Source organism: Pyxicephalus adspersus, chromosome 5 (assembly GCF_032062135.1).
Source record: "Pyxicephalus adspersus chromosome 5, UCB_Pads_2.0, whole genome shotgun sequence".
Lineage (NCBI taxonomy): Eukaryota > Metazoa > Chordata > Amphibia > Anura > Pyxicephalidae > Pyxicephalus > Pyxicephalus adspersus.
Genome location: NC_092862.1, coordinates 107,382,628 through 107,408,677, shown reverse-complemented (window position 1 = coordinate 107,408,677; position 26,050 = coordinate 107,382,628). Strand labels below are relative to the sequence as shown.

Genomic DNA, 26,050 nt, shown 5'->3' with positions numbered 1-26,050 from the left:
CCAAAGCCTTCTAATGCTATTTTGAGTGATTTTAATGAATCTATAACTATACTCCACCAGGGAAGTAATATTTTGATCAATATGTGTCCTTTTAATTAACAAATCCTGGCTTCAAAAACATCTCTTAATAATTGATCTTTCTATGCTAAATAGACCTGGATCTACCACATGGGTTATTTTATTAATGTTTTGTAAATTTTAAAGGAACGAGGCACTCTTATTGGGGGCAAACTATTATTTCTAACACATTTACCCTACAGCTGTTGAGTTATTTAGAGGAATAAAAGTCATTCCTCTCCTCCTGTATCACTGTCTGTATTAGTCTGTCATTTGCAATCCCTATTTATTGTACAGCGCTTCGTAATATGTTGGCGCTATATAAATCCTGTTTATTAATAATAATAATAATAATAATTCCAGAATTTAGTCATAATAGAAGTTTGAGTTAGATTTCAGGGCTTATTCATACTTTGTTTAAATTGAACTTTAATGTATTATAAATTTCATAAAGCACATGAAACATTCAGCTACATTTAGGTTAAAAAGCACACTAGTAAAATGTTCTTAAATACACATTAAAAATTGAATGTTTAGTTTAGAAATGTGAATGGGTGCACATTACAGTTCATTTTTTTCTTCTTTTAGACCATTCTATATTAGTGACAGCTGTTTAGCAATCAACAATCTGTACACATATTGCTAATAGCATTGCCTGAAGTAAGTGACAGCAAGTGTTGTAAATAAAGCACCATTTAATACAACTACTGTCACTATATCATAGAAATGAAGACAAAACATCCAGCTCTATTGTAAATGGAAGCAATGCAAACCTGCGTACTTTGGTAGCTAAAGACAGCATGTTGGTACTGTGGAAGGGTGGGTTTAGAGTTGCCATTTGATAGAGAATGCATCCTGCTGCCCATACATCAGCCTTTTCACCATATGGTTCACTCTTAACAACTTCTGGACTGTAAAGGAAAAAAAAAACAAATATTGCTCATTATGTTTCAGTTTGAAAATTCTGTGACTTTAAACAGTATACAGGTAGTCCCCGTGTTAAGGACATCCAACATATGGACGCTTCCTAGATACGAAAGGGGCTTCCGTGCTCGCTGTGTTCAGAACCGAGGCTTGAAGGGGGTGGTTTTTTGCTAAATTTTTTGCTAAACACAGCTGAGGTTGTGGGTGAAATTCTGCAGTTGTTTCTTTTTGCATATCAGAACACACCTTGCTCCAGGAGTTTATGAATGTCTAGGCTCCCTAAAAAAAATATTTTTTGCTTTGTTTGTGATTAACTCACAAAGGATTTTTTACAGTAACTGACACCTCACTGTCTAATACTATGTTGAGACAAACATCTGTCCTAATTGCAATAAAATAATGTACATGTTCCGACTTACATACAAACTCAACTTAAGAACAAACCTACAGTCCTTATCTCGTATGTAACCCGGAGACTACCTGTACAAACTATATACCCTATAATGAAGCTACACTGATAAATCATTATAAGGCCCCATGGTTCGTCATCTTCTATCTTCAATATTAAATACCATCACTTAGACTTTTATTATTTTAAAATAGCATAGCATATTGTATTCTGTCATTAATATTATATTAATGTATATATATATATATATATATATATATGTGCATTTTCTTTGATAAAGTACTAAAAAACACAAAAAAGCAAAAACGCAAAAGCATAAAACAAGCCTACCACTATTCCCAACCCTCACACCTGACCTTTAGCTATACCATTTCTCAAAACTCAAACAAGGAACAAAAACAGCATCTCCACTTAATCCTTCTGTAAAATAACTCTTTTTATTGTACCTTGTTAAAATAGAATGGGCTTAAAGGTTTCAGAGCATGTCCTGCTATGTATAAGGACATAACTAATATTTTATTGAGACTGGTGTAGCTTTTGGGGAAAAGGGGGGTTGGTAATACTTGTATAGCCCTATTAGCATATATTATCATTGTAATTTTAGGTTGTCTATAGAGAAATTTGTTAAAGATTTATTTGATTCTAATTCCCACTTGAGATCAGAGGTTGTTAATTGTTGAGCATGAAAAAGGATTTCTTTTAAGTGATTTTATGGAAGTGTTACACAGAAGTGCTGTTTTTGTTCCATTTCAATATATTTTAAAGGCTCTATTTATAAAACAGGGAATCAGACATTCCCTCAAACATTCCCTGGTGGGGATGTGTATCAACTGCAGTATTTGATTCCCAAGTGTTGCAAACAGACCAGTTAGCTTTTAACCTATACAATAAACACCAAAAAAACCTAAGCAAAGCCTTTCAAATCCCCTTAAACTTAAACTCAATCTCTGGTAGCATTTGTTACTTGAAACTGATATGAATGATAAAATTCTACTGGTAACCAGCCTGATTTTAAAATTTAACTACTTTGCATACATTTGCTAACACATACATATATATATATATATATATATATATATATATATATATAGGGAAAGCATATTACATTACTCTCAGATGCTGTAAAATATGAGCAATACATTTCCCTTGATATACACACACATTATAAATGCTGTTTCCCATTCACAACAGTAGTTGAATCAAATACTGCTATGATTTTGTCTGAGAAAACACATTTACAGTCTTTTTTTTTACACAAAACATCCAGCTGCTTGCACACATATAGATGTCCTATAAATAAATTCAGTATAAATTCAGTATGAGCTTGTATTTTAGCCATAATACAGAGTATCAGTTATGTGATTTTTCTGGAGATGTCAGATAGTAAAGTTAGTTGGGTGAAATTAATTTTTACTACATATCCTTCTTTCATGCAGATGGTAATGGTGCCATTACATTCCACAATACTGGTTGACTTACAATTTGAGTGACTATTTAATGAAGAACACTGTGGTCAGGTCAGTACTTGGAGAACATTGTCTTGTCAGTGGGTATGTAAATTATGGTGGTTAATCTTCCAAGAGAACTGCTTAGAACACAATGAGGTTTCCATAAATTTTGAAGAGGCATCTGGCAACTCTCTACAAACTGAAAATGATTTATTAAATATGTCACAAGGCAATGCCAACTCTTGTATTACATTTAATAAATAATTTTCAGCCTGTAAAGTGTTGCCAGATGCTTCTTCCAACATGCCAAAATATAATTCCAAGTTTTCGGAATACCCCTTGACCAAATGTTTTATGGTTGCTTTGTAAATATCTCTGCAGGCAAGATTAAGTAAAGAATATATTATAAAAATAATGGAATATAGTAATAATCACTGATTTTAGATTACACGCCTTCCACAAATCTATGTTATGAAAATCATTTTATCCAAATAAGAAATAATTAAGTATAATTGTAAAGCATCAGCTATGCATTTCCCTTGATACTTAAATTTTCAAAATCGCTAATTTCTGGAACATGCATACTGAAGATAGCCAAGTGGTCAAAAAAAAATAAACCAATGGTAATATAACAGGATTATAACTCAATGGTTCTCCACTGACAAGTGATACTAACTCATTAAGTGTTAAAAAAAAAAATAGTTTTTTTACAAGCTGCACAAGCAGTGCTGCAGGTGATTACTAATGGCAGTAACTGATGCGAGATCACTAATGGGTGAAATCAAGTTTATTTTAGGAATGGTGCCAATATGAACAAACAATGTGAACACAACTGTGACAATCCAGAAAATACCAAACACAGACAAAAACAACTAACAAACTTCTAAGAAACAAAAGGTACCAACAAGGTCAGGTCAGGTCAGCATCAACAGGTCTTAGAACAGAAAACAGGGTCAGGGCCAGAGAGCACAGATGGGAACAGACCATATAACACTGAAGATCTGGCAAGGACTCAAGGAAAGGCAAAACTTTAAATAGGGAGCTCCCAGCTGTTTGTATGAAAAGTAAATACAGAGGGTGCACTGCAAGGTGCAAGCCACTCATAAGCCTCAAGAATAGAAAGGCTAGATTGGACGTTGCTAAAAAAAAAAAAAAAACACCTAGAAAAGCCAGCTGTAACAATCAGGGGTAAGGCTTGGAGTCCAGTGGCTGAAACAGCAAGCAGACACAGGCGGAAGCAGTCCAGGATCTTTGCACAAGCAGAGGTAGCAGATAAGGAGCAAACACAAGCGTAGTCAAAGCACAAGCCAAGGTCGGTAGCCAATGGTGTAAGTTGGAGACGGAGTGCGAGGAAGAGTAGTCGTTTTAACAGCAGCCAAGGGTCAGTACACAGATAGCAGTTTGGAGAGCACAATGTAACAGTAGCAGGAAGAGCAAGATATTGTCAGAGCACAATATTCTGGCAACAGGAAGTTTCAGAGACATTTCAACCAAGTATTATACATTTACATTTTATTTTCAGCTTTTTAATTTGTCCAATTACTTTTGAGCCCCTTAAATGAAGTGATTGTTTAAAAAAAGGTTTTAGTTCCTCACATGTTTATGCAATCTTTTTGTTCAAACCACTGAATTAAAGCTGAAAGTCTGCAGTTCAACTGCATCTGAGTTGTTTCATTTAAAATTATTTGTGGTAATGTACAGAACCAAAATTAGAAAAAAGTGTTCTCTGTCCAAATATTTATGGACCTAACTTATGATCTATCAGAACCCCCAGATCCTTTTCCATTGCTGACTCCCCCAAATGTATACCCCCTAGACAGTATGAAGCATGCATGTTGTTAGATCCCAAGTGCAAAATTTTACATTTATCTATATTAAATGTCATTTGCCACTTGGCTTCCCAATCAAACATTACATCCAGGTCTGCTTGTAGATTATAGATATATGGACATAATTCTATTACATAGTTTGGTGTCATCTGCAAAACCAGAAATGGTACTTTTAATCCCCAACTCTATATCATTTATAAAGATGTTAAGCAGTAAAAGTCCAAACACTGAACCCTGGGGTACACCACTAATAAACTTAGACCATTCAGAGTATGAATCATTAATACAACTCTCTAGATGCGATCTTTAAGCCAGTTCTCTATCCATTTACAGATTGACTTTTCTAAACCTATCGACCCTAACTTGCATAATAACCATCTGTGGTGTACAATGTCAAATGCTTTAGCAAAGTCCAAGTACACTATATAAACTGCTACTCCACTGTCTACCTGTTTACTTACTTCCTCATAAAAAGAGAGTAAATTTGTTTGACAACTTCTGTCTTTCTTGAAGCCATGCTGACTATCGCTTTTAATATTATTTTCTAGCAGGAACTCCTCTATGTGGTTCTTTATCAAACTCTCTAGGACCTTTCCAACTATGGACAGTAAACTAATAGGGCTGTAGTTACCTGGTAATGACTTTGCTCCCTTTTTGAAGATAGAAACCACATTGGCCTTACGCCAATCCATCAGCACCTTGCTAGTGACTAAAGAGTCTCTAGAAATGAGTTTTAATGGCTTTGAAATAACAGAGCTCAGCTCTTTGAGGACATGTGGATGTAATCCATCAGGTACTGGTGCTTTGTCAACCCTAATTTTTCCCAGCTGTTTCTCTATCATATCAATTCTGAGCCATTGTGACTTATTAGGACAGTGACATTGCTAATATGAACTTGGATTTGAGCTCTGCCATTTTCCTTTGTGTACACAGAGCTAAAAAAGTGTTTAGTAAGTCTGCCTTGTCTTTATCCCGTTACCAACCTAGCGACATTCTTTAACCTTCCTAGCGCTAACCAAGAGTGTGTGATAGAAAAAAGTTGCTAAAAGCTGTAACCCCGAGTCACACTCGGGGAAGGTAAACCTACGGGAAGGTTAGTAAATACAGCGCTTACCTGATCCATCGGCATCCCGCGTCGTCCATCGACGCAATCTCTGTCCTCTTCTATCTTCCTCCGGGCGTGGCGGGAAATTCAAGGTTTATTTGTATTGCATTCAATACAATATAACTGTATTGAATGCAATACATGGGATTTATATGTGTAAACGCAGTACATTGTTTTCAAGAACATTTATTTTACAGTATATATATTTGTATGAGTATAATATGTATTTTTTTTTTTTTTAAATGAAAAAAAATATATATTTTTTTTATTATATAGATTTTTTAATTTATTCAATTTATTGTTTTTACATGATTTTGTGTTTCAAACTTTATTATACTCATACTATTATATTACACAGTAAAATAAATTTTCATGAAAAACAATGTACCGCTTTTAGACAAAAAAAAACGGAAAGAAATGAACCGCTAGGGAGGTTAAGGGGCCTACATGCTCAGCTCTGATCTTTTTGCTATTAATATATTTGCTAAATTTTGGGGGGTTTACCTTACTTTTCTTTGCAGTCTGTCTTTCACTTTGAAGTTTTGCACATTTTATCTCCTTTTTACATCTTTTGGTATATTCTTTAGAGGTTTCAAATGATGAAGGTGATCCTTCATTTTTATATTTTTGGAATGCCCTTTTCTTGTTCCATATGGCTTTTTTAACATCAGCTGTGGGCCACACAGGTTTTAATTTTAGCCTCTTAAAAGTATTACCCATTGGAATATATTTTTCGGTTTGCTTTTGTAGAACAGACTTAAATTCCCATTTCTGTTCTGTGTTCCTTGAGGACAATCTTGTCTCCCAGTCCAAGTCACAGAGAGCCTCTCTTAATAATGGAAAATTTTCTCTCTTAAAATTAAATGTTTTTATTTTTCCTGTTTTTGCTTCCTGTTTACAGCATTACATTAGTTGCTGCTTTTTCTATCTGTGCTAGTAGTTGATTTTCTATTTCTTCCTTAGCATTGGGGGCCTATAGCAGACTCCAATAATTACCTGTGCATTGTGTATCCCTACATTCAACTCCACCCATAATGCCTCAACCTCATTGCTTGTTCCATACGCAATTTCTTCTTTCACATTCACTTTTAGATCGCTTCTCACATACAGACACCACCACCCTTTCGTTTGACTCTGTCTTTACGAAAGAGAGTATACCCAAGAATATTGACAGCCCAGTCATGCGAAGAACAAAGCCAGGATTCAGCAATACCAACTAAGTCAAAATCCTCCTCACTCATTAAGGCTTCCAACTCCCCTATCTTGTTTGCTAGACTTCTAGCATTGTTAAAATGGCTCTTTAAACCATTGCTGCTTTTACCATCGCTGTTTGCCAAATCCTTTTGTTTTTTTTTAGTACACTTAGTACTGCACAATCCAATGTTTGTTTGTAGCATGGGAAGCTCCTTACAATTATCCATATCCCTCCCCCCAACTATGCCCAATCTACCCTCCACTAGTGTCTGACCCCTGACTAACATTTCTGCCACCTTATTTAACTGTCCCACCCCCTCTGTCCTAGTTTAAATATCCCTCCACCATCCCTCCAAATCTTTCCCCTAGCACAGCAGACCCCCTTTCATTTAGGTGCAAACCATCTCTGGAATACAGGTTGTACCCCGATGAAAAATCAACCCAGTGATCTATGAACCCAATCCCTTCCTTTCTACACAAGGACTTAAGCCATGCAGTTAGCTGCCTAAGTTCCCTCTGCCTTTCCTGTGTTGCGCATGGCACAGGCAATAATCCAGAAAACATAGCCTTGGAGGTCCTTTTCTTTAGCTTGAAACCTAGTTCCCTAAACTGATTTTTAAGAATCCTCCATCTTCCATCTATATTGTCATTGGTTCCAAGATGGACCAAGACAGCTGGGTCCTGTCCAGCCCCTCCCAGTAGTTTGTCCACTCAGTCCACCACATGTCAAACCCTGGCACCAGGGAGACAGCAAACCATTTGGTTGAAGGGATCCGGGCGACAAACTATTCTATCCGTCCTCCTAATCATAGAATCCTATGACAAACAATTGTCTTTTCCTTCCTGCATTTCCCTCCCCACCACTACTAGATGTGCTGCTCTCCCGGCTGTTAGGGGTAGCAGTAACATCTAGATTTGCCACCACTGGGTCTGCCACCTGCACATCTTCACATAAGTTTGGAAACATGTTGGGGTGCTCAAACGCAGGACTTGCCTTCCTTTTCTGGGTGCCCCTACTACTCCCCCTAGTTACAATAACCCAACTCCCTACAGGTTCATCCTGACTAACCTCTCCACCCTCCACACCTAAGCCATTAACTGCCTGCTCAGTGAGCAGGAGACCCCCTCTCAAGGTGATCCAGTGATTTCAGTGTTGCCATGCGCTTCTCCAGCTCTCCAATGTGAGATACCAGAAAGGCGACTTGCACACATCTGTCACAGCCGTATTCACCAAGGAGCTGTTGCTCCATTTGTGCATACATGTGACAGACACTGTGCACTGAACCAAACCTTCCACCTTGCTACCACTCATTTTCCCAGTTACAATTTTTGTTTACAAGGAGTTATAAAAGGTTACTTACAGTTTGTGGTTACTATAAGAATTTAATTCCTTTTGTTTTTGAACTGCTGTTTTTTCCAATTCCATTTGATCAAAGAGTCACTTTTTTCACAAGCCAAACCATGAGCAAGCTCAAGTTGAGTACCCCAGGAACTTAAATCACCTGTGAAGCCTTGACCATTCCCCCTTAGAGGTCAGCAAGGAAAAAATAGCTGTTTAAAACAAAACTGACAGTCAAACAAACACAACCCAACAGTCAAACAGACACAACTCCCAAATGAACAATATCCTGTTTTTTCCAACTCCACTTGATCAAAGGGCCACTTGTTTCACAAGCTAAACAGTGAGCATATTTTTATTTATGAATAATATTGAACCCCTGTTTGGACAAATTTTCGTGAAAATGTTTTGATAAATTTGTTTTTTTTGATAAATTACATTGTTGTGGTCAAATATTTCATTATTTTTCATAAATATTATTTATATTTATTATATTATAATTTATAAATTTATTATAATAAATAAGTATAATTATCATACCTGGGAATTAATTCCAAGAATTACAGGCCCACAATATAAACAACAAATTTCCATGTATCTCCTTGTATCACTTTTTGCATCAAAAAACTGACAGAATTAAAACGCTGGGGAGTTAATATAAAAAAAATGCTTTATTAAATACACAAGTGGGTTATTAAAATTCTCAGTATTAATTAAACTCAAAAGATTATTTTTGGGAGAATTCATAAAAAGAATGTCAGTTTATAATGTGACTCTCAAGGCAGATATAAATAATTATTATGCCAAATTCAATAAAGAATTGTTTGCATTTTTAATGGTGTAATAATTGTTTATCAACCTGCCTTGATTTTTTTTTGGAGTATATTTTTTAATATGTAATTGTTCTGGGATGCGGCAAGGTTTGACACATGAGTAAAAGATTACTTGGAATATGCAAATGTAGGTAAAATTTACGTATATAGAGTGATATAAGATGAATGACATTGTCTTGTCATGGCAACTGTATGGTATTGATTATGCATTCATTATGCTAGCAGCTTTGGCTGCTTTGTAAGGAAGCAGTACTTTATACCCATGGAAATCTTTTTCCATTTACCTTCTTGGAAGCTGCTTGGTTGAACTTGGGCATATCAAAAGTCAGGACCATTTGTCCTAGCTACCTGGAACTTTGCCCTAAATACTTTAAACACCCATATACCTGTATATCTTCTAAAACCTTATGAGGATTTATATGAAGTAGCAAAACTATTTGCATTGCTATCCTGATTTTTGTCAGCAATGGTATTGTACTTTTGAAAAATGGTTGCTATCTAACTCCTGATGAAGCAGACCACATCTGCGAAACATGTAGAGTTTAGTTAAAGTAACAATTTCTGTCCTTTCAGAGATGTTAACAATCATAATTATTATGCACTCCTTTTGATGACTCATCCTTGTTAAAAGCATGAAAAGACATTGTTTGAACAATGCTATTTATCTACATGATTGTTTTTATGATATTATCATGGTCTATGTGCAAACTTTTATGTTCAATAAGATGTTTTAATGTTTTCTAAAAAATTGCTTTTTTAATTAAGAGTTTGGTACCTTGAAAATACCTGTTTACAATATAGGTAGTCCTGCTTTGCTTCTCTTCTAAACAGGACTAACAAATATTTACCCTTTACTAGGTATAGCATCTTCATTGTCACATAACCACCTGCTTGGAGCAGGGAATTTTAATTTGCCACATACTCTTCAGTGGGACTGGCTCTCAATGACAGATACCACTAGACCCTCAGCTAGTTTTAGACACCTCCTTCATCGCTTTGGTATACTAGATGTATTCAACATCCCATGGATAAGCAATATACCTTTTTTTCTAATCCTCATTGTACACACTCTAGACTGGACTACTTTTTTGTAGACCTAGACCCTATTACATGGTCTGACTATGCCCTGTAGTTCTAGAGGTAAAACTAGATACAATTCCGGTGTGAAAATGTCACTGGAAACCTAAATTGATTTTCTGCCTAAATACCCCCCCCCCCCCCACTAAAGTGGCCCTGCAAACTTCTTTGACTGCTTACTTCCAGGAAAATTCCCTTTCGGTAGCACAAACCTCCACACTGTGGGAGACCCATAAAGCAGTATTTCGGGCCCATTGCATAGTGGGATCTGTTAAGCTTAAAAAAGATGCCTTGGCCCAGCACATACAACTTGTGTCATCCCTGGAACAATTGGAGTGGTCACTTTATCCTAACCCTACTACTTCATTACATTGTAAAGTTGTAGATGTTAGGCATAAACTTAAGGAGTTAGCTGTAGGTAAAGTATAAAAGTCCTTGATGTACCTTCAACAGCGATATTATGATGAGTAATAAAGCTTATTCACTTTTAGCAAGCCAAATTTGGGATCAAACTGCCAAGTATGATCCAGAAGATATGGCTGGAATTTTTGAAGAATACTACTCCTCCTTGAAAAGTACGGTACATGATTCAGAAAAAGGAGACCAATCTACTTTTCTACATCACGTATCTCAGATTACCTAGCATGCTGTTCATTTCCAATTTTGGAAGATGCAGCTATTGAAAAACGTAATGAATCTATCTCATAAGAGGAAATTGCACCCACCAGGATAAAAGGGGTCCCTATTAAGACTAAATCATTTACTATCTCATTATATGCTGAAGATGTCTTATTGACTCTCACTAACCCTCTTATCACTCCAAATCTTCATAGAGTACTGAATGAGTATGGCTCCCTATCTGGGTACAAGATTAATACATCCAAAACAGAAGACCTCTTCATAAATTTGCCACCATATCTACAGCAGCATCTTCAAGCACAATACCCATACCGCTGGCACTTAGATTATGTTAAATATTTAGGAATTTCCCTTACTACATTTTATGGTAATTTATATGCTGCTTATTACCCTCCACTATTTAAGGAGCTGTACAAAAGGAGCTCATCATACAAAAATTACGTACTTTCCAATCGTCTTTCTTTGGCCGTATAGCTTTAATTAAAATGTCCACCCTGCCAAAATTTCTATATTTTTTGCAACACTACCAATACCAATTCCTAGGTCCTCACTTGGAAAATTGCAGGCGGAAGCTCTCAATTTTTTAGGGGGATATAGACACCACCGCCTGCCTAAATCAGTTTTATGCTCCCTCCGAAAAAGAGGAGGACTAGGTGTTCCAGGTTTCCTTATTTAGCAATGCACTTGAGTCATCTCGCTTCTTGGTCTACCATGCATTCTTTCAACAGATGGACGGAAATTGAAAAGTTATGATTAGCTACTATTTATCCTAATTCATATCTCTGGAACTCACATCATGATGCCCCAGAGAGCTTCCTATTGCGTCCTATACATTTCTTCGGGGGAATATGGCTTCAATGTAAAGATAAATTTGCCCTGGCTACTTCTGCATCGTTGCCTAATTCTCTCCTATTTAACCCGCTTCCCTGATAGTTTCATCTCATCAAATGGTTCAACCAAGTTTAAGCTTCCCCATATTTGCTTTTATGGGTACCTTTAAATTCGCCATTATGCACATTCTAATAGTAAAAATATGTCATTTATTCGTATGGCAGAATTTGAGAAACTGTGCGCAGGAGGACCCTCTCAGAGAGGACCTATTTCTGGGATATACTTGATAATAAATTAATAAAAGTTGTCTCTGTACAAATATTTATGGATCTAACTGTATTTGCCTTGCACTCTACATCCTCTTTGTACCCTCTTCCTTTCTCTCTATCTTCCTTTTTCTTCCCTTTGCCCTCTTTCCGTTTCGCCTAGAAATTTCATATTTAGACAATTGTATCACTAGATATGTTTACTGCTGTTTATATAGTAAATAGTGTTGATGTTGGAATTCGGGTTGTCCCTATATTCGACCCGAATATGGCTGTTCGAATTCATCTTTTTACATCTGTTTGGAGGCTGTAGAAGCTCTACACAGTGCTGAAACAAACCCGAATTTTTCTCCCATTGACTTTAATGGGATTGGAATTCGACCACCCGAATTTTTTTGCTATATTCGGCCGAATAGCTGTCGAATCGAATAGTGAGCTATTCGACCAACACTAATAGTAAACTCATTGAAAGAACATCTCTCTTTTATTGCTACCTCTTAACCAGAATGATTATATTGTGTTATATTACTTTCTACTGAAATCTGTGATACACTACTTTTTACAAGAGTCATTTATATGTTTTCTATTCCTAGTTATTGTCAAATTATTACTTTATAATTCTTGGCTACCTTCTTATATTTGTTGATACTTTTTGTTTATTATCTGAAAAAAACTCAATAAAAATAAAATGTTTCAAGATGAATGACATCAGGGACCTCTTTATTACTGTTATGTAAAACTCAGGATTCAATATGCTCACTCTCACTTCTATCAGAAAGAATTAAGCCTGTTGCACAGTGTGTTTTCACTCTGCAAACTGAATGTTTCTTAGTAAACAATGTGAATGTATGTTTATGTTTATTTTATTCATGCCCCAAAAAAATAATATATTTCCTTGCATTATTGGTAAACTTATCACAACTTAACCTTATATAAGTATAAACATATATGTAATTTGAACATTAACTTTATTAACTGAAAAACTAAGGCTGAAATGTAATATCTGATCTAGTCTACAAGTAGTGTTTAGGTGTGGGAGCTTTATTTTCCTTAGTACATGCATACAATTTCTATTTTACAAATAAACATGTATTAAACAATAAATAAATCCCTGAGTACTATAAGCTATCCATATAGATATTACAGGTGAAGTTGCTTGCCTAACAACCTTTTAGGCAACGTCAGGCAAAACAAGTCAGGTAGAAGAAGTGGATGGGAAGAGACTGATCTTACTCACGAGTCTTTTATAAAAACATCTTTTATAGTGCACTTAGGAAGTGTGAGTAGTAACCTTGTTCTTTTTACTTGTCTTTTTATTAAAACATACAACACTATATCAGAGGTTTATTTTCTACTTATAATATACAAAAGACTAATTGCACAGATATAAAACTTAGTGTTGTGATATGGACACGATGGAACATCCATGAGGTCATATTTAATTTATTGACAATAGGAGTTTGTCCAATCAGAGAGCACAGCACACAGTTATTGTGCTGAATAGTAAAAAAATGTGTTATTAGAAAATTCCTCAGCATTTTTCAGAAGTAAAATGTTATCCTTCAGTGTACTCACCTGTACCTTCAAAGCCGAAGTGCATTTGCATATTTTCTGAATATTTTGGTCATATCTTTCCCCCTCTTTTCAGTTGACTAGTATGATTAGTAAAGAAAATAATCCATGCACGCACCACCATCAGTATATCTTGTAAAGCTGGACCAGAATGGGTGGTGGTGACTTCAAGAGGTACACCTGACTACAGGTGGGAATCACTAGGCCTGAGAATGGCATGACCTCCATGACTGATGGAGCTTTTGTTACTAACAAAGCTAGAGGTTAAGAACCAGAAATCCAGGAAATAGACACCGGTAACACGGGGGCCACCACAAACACAAGGGAACACAGGATACACAGGAAACAACAGGAGGCACAGGTGACATAATCACCGCAGACACACAGAAACACTGGAAGAGCAAAAGGGAACAAGCTGGAAAACAATAGACTGGGCAACAAGGGTTTAACACAGGAGCTGGACAGGGAAAGCACTGAATTAATCAACAGGTGTAAAGGAAATGCTCAGCAGAACTAAGGGGCTCGGCACTAGTGAAGAACGTTGCATAAATGCGGAGTGCTGTGTCTGAGCTAGATAAACAGCCAGCTAAAAAACTGACTGACCTCACTTCCTTTGTAGATTCTTCTTCAGCCTATAAACCACCCTCTTTTCCCATTCAGCCTACCAATCCTAGCTCTCACCTTCCCACTAAAACCACACCCACTTTTATAAACCCCAACTCTCCTTGTTCCCCCAGTACTCAGTCATGTTGGCCCTGTTTACATTTTTCCCATCCTCTCTAGGCTTCAGGCTTTCCTGTCCCTTGGGAGAGAGTAGGGTTGCCTGCTATGATAATGTAAGTTTACCTTATGTAAAACATTTCAACCTTATCCACATTATCAAGTCACATTATCCTTCTTGTCTCTTCCTGTGCAGTACAGTTGTGGATGTGCTTCAACGCCATCTTGGATGGATCATTCTGGCTATGTAGTGTCATCTTTTTTTCTTTTTTTTTTTTTACTTTGTCATGGCCTACAAATTATGTGAGGTGGTAGTAGAAATGAGAACAATTTCAATGAACTGATAGACAGGCATGGCACTGGCAATAAAAGTGGCAAGCCCAGTCAGAGAGCCCAGAGATGCGGCCACTCACATAGGCCTCCAAGCAATACTACCTTTATTTAAACATACATATCTAAGCTACTTGGAATACAAGGGACAAATATTTTCTTCTATTAAAATTTACAGATTCATTTGGACTTTGGAAAAGGGGACAAATCATTAAGTTTTTAATGTTTTTCTTTGCATGGGTTTGTACTAAAATATTAATAAACAACTTTCTAATCATAAATGACCTTCTAAATGCTTTATATCTAAAGTTCTGTTTTAATATAGCTTGCATAAAAAGACTATAAAATCAGTTGGCATGCAGAGTTTAGATTTAAATGTATCAACACAAAATAGATATTTGTAACTAAATAAGGATAAAAAAAACATTTCTTTTATTAGCTGGATAATAGCCTTTATGTTTAGAGATTACAAAAACCCAATTCAATGGCAATTACAACTAGCAAAGCAAAATTAATTAAATGTTCCAACCAAGTTCCCTTTCTAAACTATTCTTCAGTCATACTATTTAAAAATGAAATCAAAATTTGAATAATAACTAAAAAAGCATTAGCCAAAAGTCCACTGTTAAAATAAATGATAACATTACTTTAAAACTGTTAGCTACAGTACTTTAGAGGATATAATTGTATAATTCTTTCAATTACAACTTTTAAATATACTCTGGGCACATTTTTGTATGTTGCAGGATGAATTATTACTAGTTAAGTTATTTTTTATTAAGGTTTGTTTTGGACGTCCCAGTTGTATTGAGGGCTTTGCCTATTAATTTGGTAATAATATGATGAGCAACAGTATGGGAAACATATCATAAAGCACAATACTCACAAGAAAACTGCTTTTATTATGCACAGAAAAGTGTACAGAATGGAACAGTCTATAGTATGTTGTGTACAGCAGGTTATGGAATGCAAACCCTAACATTCATTCTAATACACTAACAGTACATTCACCTGCAATAGCATGTTACATCAGGGGTCCCCGGTCTGCAGCCCACTAGAGGACTCTGTTTGGGGGGTGCTCTGGCCAGAGCCGCAGACCATGTCTCTAGTACGCATCACAGGCTCAGAACAGTGGGCGGGTTGTGTCCGAGCCTGCAATGGGAAAATGGGCGGGTACTGGCATCATGACATAACTTTGGGAAAGTTTCTCCCCCTTTGATTGACACACGGCTCCCCGCAAATGCACGGTCTAGAGTCTGTGGATAAAATGGTCCGCAAGCTTCAAAAGGTTGGGGACCACTGACTTACATTTCATACACAGTTTTATTTTTCCAAAGCTTTTGCATTTCATCACATGCTAGTTTAAAGAGCCCAGGCTAGTGAAAGGTTTTAGTTTGGTTCTGCTTTAATATCATGGTTCCAGAATTGGAATAAGAAATTGGATTTGCAAAAAACTTGCACCACAAATAACAGTGATCAGTAAATATTAAAAACTTTGATTGGTTTACCAAAACATATACATATCCACACTTATGTCCAAACATTTGCTTAGTTTTTTTTTCCCTGGTATTTGAATCCTGATATTCCAATGTTTAAGTATTGTTAAAATATAATGCAACACTGTAGCCACCAATGTAAACCATTAGGAACTGAAAGCACACATATCTAATACATTTGGGTTAAAATACTGACAATGGCATATGTAAAATAACCAGTGTAATAAAGCTACCAGCAGCAGTCTGCCTGATGATTGTGCTGGCTCAGTCTGTTATCAAGGGTATACTGGGGTACAGAAAGCATAATATCTTATATGACTGCCCAATACACTCCTAATAAAGGCCAGTGATCTGACACAGCAGAACTGTAAACAATGTTTGACTGTTGAGATCTGTTTTATGGCAGGGAAACCTTTTGGTTATGTTACCACTCTGCCCGCAGATCGTTTGTCTAGCAACTTACAGCAACTGTGGCCTTCCTTTAGCTGTTTTGGCATCCCCAGCACTTACACTGAGGCTGCACACAGCTGAAGGGGCTTTTGGAGTATGTGCTGCAGCCAATGAGAAGATCAGTTCCTAAAATTCAATCGGCAAGGGACAATATAACTGCAGCTCTTACCAGGAGTAGAGAATGGTTCCAACAATTGATGTTAGTTTGCTGTTTTCTTGCTTCTGCTTAGCAAGGCCAAAATCAGCTACAAAATGAAAAAAGTAGTTATTACTAATATGCAACCCAAAAAAAACATACTTTTGTACATGAATAATTTGTTGACATTACAAATGTTGAACAAAATTGTCTATTTTGTTTGCATGTTTAGATATTATTTTCACAGGTGCAGTTTTCTGCAATATTGTTGTAGATTGAGCTTTGAATCAACCTGTTCCACATAATTTTACAGGGAACACTGAAATATTTACATTAGGTCAAGATCTTGAGATTTTTCCCCACCATAGTCTTATAGAGACACACATGCACACACACACAGGGTTGGAAAATGCAAAAATATGGTGAGAACATCAAGAAGCCCCCTCCCACATCTGTAGATTTATCGGGAATAGATAACTGATGCAGATGTATATAATGGATTTGCTTACTGGAATAAACAGGAACCTAGGTGAACAACAAATGTTGGTAAAGAGATGAAGAAATTATAGAACATAAAAATATGTGAATGATTATGATTAACTTAGTATGGTTGCCCCCCTAGTTACAGAGGAAATAAATTTAGGGGGAAGTTCAAGACCTTGCCCAATATGACCTGCTGTCATAGGCAAACTTTAAAGCTTTGTGCTGTATACCTGCTAATTCCATATCATATATTCGCGCCATATAGTCAATACAATAGCTGACCTACATTCAGATTTTTACTTTACATAAAAGGGTAGACAACCCTTTTTATATAAAGTAAAAATATTTTTTTTTTTTGCAACACCCTCTTTAAAAAAAAGGTGAAGAACCACTCCTTTCTACCTTGATCGCCAAGGCGATTGAGACTGAATGAGAGCCCTCCAGAGATACCTATGTCACACATCCCAGGAGGCTCCTGGCTGGGCATGAGCAGAAGGGGCATTTTCCTCGACACGTGTGCCGATCTCACACATGTGGAGTGGGTTCCACAGGCTATAGGAAATGTAGATGTTTCAAATCTATGACATCCAAGATTTAGAATAGGTTCAGAAATTCTTAAGAGAAATATCACTAACGCACAGCTTTCACAGAATATAATGCATACAAGGCCAGTCAAGTTATGTAGTTTCAAGCTTCTCTTTCCTTGCAATGTACAAGCCTTTAGAAGCTGGAAATATTACTAATGCACATCTATGCCTTTTAATATGTTAAATACAGAAACGTTTTCCAGAGGATATATTCACTAATTAAAGAACTTGTTTAGTATTCCTTTCTGCTAAAGCAGGAGTTACTTTATTTTCACACTTGTAAGTGTGGCTATTAATACTGAAACCTTTTGCTGAAAATTACATTCAAGTGTGTGCTCTTATCTTCCTGAACAAAACACAATCCCTCTTGTGCAATGTGTACTTAAATGCTATTACTTAATGGTGCCACAGAAGTATTCTCCTAACTGTGGCGCATAAAGAGCTTGTAAGAATAAATGATACAATGGTTTTACATAAAAGATCTTGCCATACGATTCATAAATAAATATGTCAAAGTTTCAGAACCTAAATATATTTTAAAGGAAAGTCATATTGAAGTAATGGTAGCAGGTACTTTTACTAATACACAGCAAGAATACATTCCAGTAATCCAAATACACTGCCAACTGCTACTGGTAAGTGGTTTCCCAACATGGCAGCTAATGTAGAATAATTATTAGTACAGAACAATGTAATGGCACAACTATATAACTCCTTGCAGATAGAGTCCTGGTTGAGATTCAAACCAGGGAACTAGCGCTGCAAAGGCATGAGTGCTAATCTCTGAGCCATGCTCAACAAAAGCCAAGCAACACTAACACAGGGTGGACACAGAACCCATCTTTCTGTACAGAGATAAAGATAAAAAAAAATCAGGGCTGGAACATCACATTACCACATTACTGTGGATTTGGATGATTAAAAGAAAGGGGTCCAAATACTATTTTTGAAGTAATTTCTTAGAGGTTGAGGGTAGGTGAAATTTTCAGGTTGTTGTTTGTCGCTGGAGTTTATGCTGGAAATTTTAATTTAACAGTTTGGTTTAGAGAACTAAATTTGATAAAAGTCCATCGTTGTTGATTTTTTAAGTTAATTGCAATGCCCCTAAACATAGTTTTGCCACAAAATTGCTGGGTGAAAGGAGAACCTATAAGGATGTGACCCAATTAAAAAAGTGCAGGTGTTAAATTAGTTTTTATAACATTTACCCTTTACAAAGGGTATACTATCTTTGGAATTTTACAATACAGTGCTTGTATTTACAAGAGGTGTTCTTGGAAATTGGAAACAAACTGGAAAAAACAGCTGCAGCGTCAAAGAAAAAAATGTGAATAAACCAAACGTTCATAACTTGGTTGTAGGAAGTCCTAACAATGTAGTATTTTTTGTACAATAAAAGAAAAACAATGTGGGCTCCCCCCTACTAATAAAACCAAACCCATATTAGGCATTGAACCTGGCTGGCTAGAGAAAGGGGTAAGAAGAAAGCTTGTGAACACCCACATCAGACCCCATAGAACCAGGCTGGCCAGACAAAAAGGGGCTATACCGGGTCCTGGCCTGCCACCGATGCGATCATTGAGATAGAGAGCCTTATCCCCACAATGTGACCCCAGATTTGTGAGGGTCCATGGGTGTACACTTACTGGAATCTAAAAGCCACCATTAATAGGAAGATCTCCAGATATTTGCCTTTACCCTGGAGAATGAATACAGGGGTACAAAGCACCCCCTACCCATTTCTGAAGAGGGTAATCAAAGCCTTGAAATAAACACACACATAAAAAAACATACATATTATCCTTTTTTAATTCACTATTTACCTTCGTAGGGACCAGTGATTTCCAAAGACCTGATTGCTCAACTACCCATCCAGAGCTGGAAGCTCCAGTTACATAATTACAAAAGCATTGCCCGGTCAGTGAATAAATGGGCGGAGTCCAGCTTTGTTCAACATTTGACTGTTTGACATATTCAACTAGAACTTGTCAACGAGTCATTCACAAAGATCCTTATAGCTCTGGAGGACCATTAGCTGAGCAAAATCAGTGCATTTCACTGAGTATTACTATGGAATGACTTGATGGTATGACACTAACACAGTCTAACGAATCTAAATATAATATAAGCCAATGCTTGAGCTATTTATATCCTGCTTACATATAATACCAGAGCAAGGGCAGAAAAGCAGTCTTAATTCCCAGTTTAACATTTTCCACATCTGTCAGTCATATCTGTCTATGGTTACACAAATTTAATAACTGATATTGAACCATTATCTGCAAAGGAGGGAAAACAAAAAGTTGAAGTAATGTTCAATAAGCTGCCGGTTGGGTAAACCTTTTAATTCAAATGTAGGGGAAGCTTTCAATAGCTTATCAAAGAACCAGAACCAAAGAAACTTTAACACATCCTTGAATGAATGCAGAGGTTGAACTATCTCTTATGTCAAACTACATTTTGTTTTGTCCATTGCAAAGATTAAATCCGTGGCCTTCATATGTACTTACTATGAATCAAAGAAGCAGTTCAAAGAAAAGTCAGGGATGTTTAACAAATGTAATATTAACAATAAAAAATGTCTGGAACTGTAAGAACAGTATTACTTCTGTATCATTTATGCAGAGAAATGTTTTATAAATCAAAGAATATATTCACATTACTGTATATAAAGGAAAAATGGCTTTGACTATAACTACAGCTCTCTCCTTAGCATGAAAGGCTAATCATGGTAATGGCCAGCCTATAACCTTTATATTTAGAAAAAAAATGCTTTGAATGTATTAGGTAATTAGTATACAGAAATTCACAAGGCTGTAAATACCCGTTATCTGTATATTTTGTAGCACTGTTTTATACCAGACTGACAAAATCTAGAATCTGTAATTCAAGATGTTTCCCTGTGCTTATGATCAAATCTTGGTGGCATATGAGTAGCCAAAAGTGGACTACAGTTTAAGAAACAGTTGCAGTACACAAAATTATGTGTTTATATTGTAAAACATAGTTTGATCTGGGTTTTAGCCAGTCTACTGATTTTATCTATGAAATAACACCTAAAACCTTATAAAAAATATTTAGGACTTAGTGTAAATGTTGTGATTTGCATTTCTTGCTCCACTGGGTTTTTCACCATTTTGCCATACCTATACAAAGTGTGTATGAAAGCTTTTTGGGGCAGGGTCCTCTATTCCTCCAGTATCACTATCTGTATCTGTCATTTGGAACCCCTATTTAATGTACAGTGCTGCATAAAATGTTGGCACTATATAAATACTGTTTGTTAATAAGAAGAATTTACTCTTCTTTAACTGATTTTGGATTCATATTTGTAAGATTATTATTAATTTGTGCCTCTCAGGTCAGTTTCACTGACACCTAAGGAAAATAGTATCTTCCCTCAGAAGAAAGGTTGTAGTGAATAAAGCATGTGTGCAGGTAAAGTCTTCCATCATTAAATAAAAGCTATAGTAAGCAAGTTCACAAAGTAAATAAAAAGAAAGCATATTAGGATATGACGTGCTTGATGTTACAGATCAGTTTGCAAGAGAATACAATGGTCCAATCTTTACCCCAAAACTTCATCTATTTCAACATTCTATACAAAGAATGACTTAGAATGTATATGATAAATATCGGTGTTTCTTGACCTTTTTAACATAGGGGAACCCTTGAAATAACTTCAGGGAAACCCTGCTATAATTAATATATCAACAAATGAAGAAATGAGGGTAGAAGAATGTAGATAGGAAGTATTCAAGTTATGAGCTGCTGAGAAAATCCTCCGGAAATATTTATTTTTCATAAAGTCATGACTGTGCTGCTCCCTGTTCTCTTTGCTGGAGGCTAAGGAAGCAAAGCCCTGCCTTTACCAAGATGGCTGCCTTTACTTAGAAACACAATGATGACTAGTCTATTAACCTCTGCCTTTTTTTGGGAGGGGTTAGAGCTTACAGAATTCAGCTCCTCTTTCAAGTACCTATGTGTGCAGGTAAGTTATTTAGGTCTAATGTCTGTTCCAAAGCCCTCATTTACAATTAATGACAATTTGTGGGAGTTTGGTAATGATTAATGAGCCATATAAGACTGCTTGAATTTTCTTTCCATTATTGTAAACCTGGGTGTGCTCTTGTACTTCTGTGGGGGGGGGGGGGGTCATTTTGTTTTGTAATACTATGCATATTTTAATCTAATAACATGTTCAGATGTTTCTTACATTTGCTAGATAAGTACATGCCTTTTTAACAGTGGAAAATGTTACTGAAAATTACATATTTGAAACAGATTCTTTATGCCTTTTCATTCTGAAAAAAAGAGACCTCTTCAACTGTTAATATGTACTTTCCCACCCACAACACAGGAATTTGATATAATCCACGGCTGTTTAGACACTGGAAGATTCCACTTCAAAAAGCATAAAAATAAGCAGCACTTCAAGGAGTTTTTGAATCTTAAAATGTATGGAGTGCAGAGGAATAAAATCTGCAATCTGTTATATAAGTACAATGACCTAAAGCACTGTCAGGGCACCCTGCTAAAGTGCAATGATGATTGGTCCTTTGATGGACATAACATTCCAAATTCAAACAGTCATGCCATTTTGTATAAACATGTTTAAATCAATAGAGTCAATAACACAGCAGTCCTTAACTAATGTCTATACTTCTCTTGTTGGAAAACTATTGTTATACATTGTATATGGATGAACAGACTGGCCTTTTATGAGCATACATGCCTATGCACATGCCTATAAATAGATCTCCTTGTCTCTTTATCTGAAAATTACTATTTACCTTTCTGTTTAAATGGGGGAGTTTTAATTTAAAAAGGAACATAAGGACTGTCAACCTTGGCCTCTCCTTTTGTAAATGCTGGTTGCCTGTATATCATGCTGATTATCAGGATTTTCAAGTAAACTTGTGCACAGGGTATGCACACTGAAGTATTTGAAAAGTCTAAATAAGCAGTAACAGCACTGTAAAACTAACCCATACTGATCACAGTGGCTATGAGCTTTTCATTTTTAAAGTTCCTAACAGAAGTACTGAAATCTTGGTCTTTTCCATTATTGCTGCTGACATTCCAAGAAAGACCCCTTAGAAACACATCAATCTTTGCTAAACTGATTCAAATGTTTATTTTGCTTTTAATGATAATGTCAGTGTAATTAAAACTTTACAAATAGGACTCTGTTAAACCTCTTAATATTAATAATAACAATAATATTAATAATAATAAACAATGTCAATTACCAGCTGGAATATTGGCAGCCTAATTAGGACAATAGGAAAAAAAACAGACCCAATTGAATGTAAAAGCAAAAAATAGAAGGATAGAGGTAGAAATGATGCATAAACCCTTTAAGATTTTATTTGAAGTGAACAGGCCTGTGGTGGGTCTTATAAGGACCTAGGTACACCTATTTACTAAAAAATCAGGACAACACTTTTAGCAATAATAATTCTTTACCTGAGATTTTATTTATATCAGTATTATCAGTATTTATATCAGTAGTATCTTTCTACACAGTTTATTGTTAAATAAATAATTAATTTTGCCTTGAAGAACAATTTTGTGTATATATATATATATATATATATATATATACACACACATGCACACACAAAGAATTAGGCTAACTCATATAAACAACAAATAGATGAGAATTCACACTGTGCCAGTCAGCATGAGAATTTGATGCCAACACACGCTTGGTCTTCTAATTAAAAGTTATGTGGAGTATTTTTGGTTTTTGGATAAGAATGCCAATGTTTTCGTAATGCTTAGCTGGTACAAAAAACACAGAAATTATTTAAGTAAAGCTAAGTTTCATTATTTTTTCAGGCATTTTTTACTTGGTAATGGGGTTGCCAGTTTTATATTAATGAGCATGTGTACACTGTAGAATGGCTCAGTATATTTCATAATGAAATAAAAAAATACAGTTTAAAACATTAGACACTAATGTTTTAAAAACTGATTGCTCAGAAAAGCAAACAATTTCTTCGCTGCTTAAGAACAGAAGCTTAACATAAGTCATGGAGTGTTTGTAATAGCCTGGAGTTAAATGGTAAATGTCTACTATTCCCAGTGTGAGATCTGTGTGCTAAAGGGCAGCCCAAGCTTCAGTAAAATATAATATAATATAATATACAGTGAGAAACCAATCAATGAGTGCTATATATTTGTTATTGCTTTACTGAACAGTTCTGGTTCAAATAAACATCATTTCAGAAAAGAAAATTCAGATAAAGAATTAGATAATGTTACAGTTGAGATGTTTTGAGGAAGGCTTGAGAAAATAAAATGAACACAAAAGTATAATCTGATAATATTTAGCTTTCCCCAGTTTTGTAGCAGTATGGTATGTGAACTAGATGAATAAAAGTTCATGATCCATGTTCTAGTGTTTGATAAAGCTGTGGAATGGCTCCATGTCCATGCATTCATATTATGTACCTAAGTAATGTACTATGGGTCACTGATACGGATGCTTGGTGCGTGTGCATTGAGCTAATTTCATCAATTAGCGTGTCTGCCATTAAACAGTAAGAGTTACACTGAACAAAGTCATTGAGCAGGCAGGTTGGAGGCTGTCTGCTTCATTGTAAGGTAACTACATTGTAAGTCAGTGTACAGAAGCTGTCTTTTCAACAAAATTCAGTGAGATACCCTGGATCAAAGCATTACCATCATATACTAACATCCTTTTGAGATATATATATATATATATATTTATCACATCACAAACTGTGCACATGCTTATGGCACAAAAATGGACCCGCAGCCAATGGAGGTAGCATTCCAAAGCATATTGCTTTGCTACTGAAAGGTATGTAGTTTGTCCTACTTCGTAGTTTATGGCTAGCAGAAGCCCCTAAATGATCTATTAATGAATATCACTGCTTTACTGCATTTTTTTCTTTTGTTTTTACAAGCTACACTCAGGGCAGCATTGCATATCCATATTACTCACTTTCTTTTTGTCTGCTGATGTTTCCCCCTCTTTATGAGATACATATTTTTTTTATTCAGAGTACTTTTTGCAGTTTTCGGCTGCTCATCAACCCCTCCAGTGTGTTCAGGTATAGTTTGTACCCATGTGATTTCCTGTGGGGCCCCTTAGCTTAAATTGTTTTATTAGTTGCTATACATATACATATTGCACATAAACATATACATAACACATTTACATATACATAATACATATTTATATATATGCTATGTACCAGTAAGTAGTTCATTACATATGTTTTCATGAGGTTTATGTGTAACATGGTTTTGTTCATTTGTACACACACACATATATATATATATATATATATATATATATATATATATATATATATACACACACACATATATATATATATATATATATATATATATATATATATATATATACACACACACATTTTTCTTGTATGCAGTTAATACTTAATAATCCCCTGATGAAAAATGATGAAACGCGTTGAGAAGTGAGAAAATGATTTAGTTAAATTAAGGATGTGTAAACATATTGCTCCCACTAAGCACTTTCTTGTGAAAATTGCAAAATTGAGCATGAGACTCTATCTATAATTTACAATGTTTTGTGTGGCTGAGAAGTCAAACACAAAAATGGGGTTACCAATACTCAATTGTATTTTTCAATGTTTTTTTGTGAATTTGAATAAAATTGTGTTTTTATATAAAAATGAACTATGTACCGTATTTTCCGGCGTATAGGGCGACTGGGCGTATAAGACGACCCCCAGCTGATTGGTTAGAGCGTCTGCCAATTAATTGGCAGACCACTCAACCCAATCAGTTGGGGGTCGTGTTATACGCCCAGTATTGTACTGTTCCTTCTGCCTGTCAGATCTCGCTATTGTGCGAGAACTAAGAGGCAGAAGGAACAGTACAGTACTGGTAATTGGAGGAGAGATACAGGAGGCGGTAACAGCCTACACTGCCCCTCGCGCGCTCCACACTCCTCCTCTGCTGGAGAGCCAATCCAGGCTCAAGTTCCCCTCTGTGTGCAGCTTGCTTCCCCTTGCTTCATACTCCCCACAAAGAGCAGGGACTCGGCCGCGCCGGACATATGAAGCAAGGGGAAGCAAGCTGCAGGTAAGTACCCGGCGTATAAGAAGACCCCCGACTTTGGCACAGATTTTTCAGGGTTAAAAAGTCGTCTTATACGCCGGAAAATACGGTACATGGATATGTGCTTGTACCCTGAAAGTCCCTCTTTTTTTCTCTCAATTTATTAAGATTCGTGCCTTTTTTGGATATGGTATATAAATATATATATAAAGGGTGTCTTAAGGATCTTAATATACTTTA

The 26,050-nt window shown here is 35.9% G+C and overlaps 1 protein-coding gene across 3 annotated transcripts in view; it reads right to left on the bottom strand.

Annotated features, from left to right (window-relative positions):
• Nucleotides 1-26,050, bottom strand: part of NEK10 (NIMA related kinase 10) — a 139,574-nt gene that overhangs the window by 70,604 nt on the left and 42,920 nt on the right. For all 3 annotated transcript variants that reach the window (XM_072412389.1, XM_072412391.1, XM_072412390.1), the window contains exons 23-24: nucleotides 16,689-16,764; nucleotides 839-968 (exon numbers count right to left, since the gene is read on the bottom strand). In XM_072412389.1, the coding sequence (XP_072268490.1) occupies nucleotides 839-968; nucleotides 16,689-16,764 (206 nt within the window). The remainder of the gene's footprint in view (nucleotides 1-838; nucleotides 969-16,688; nucleotides 16,765-26,050) is intronic.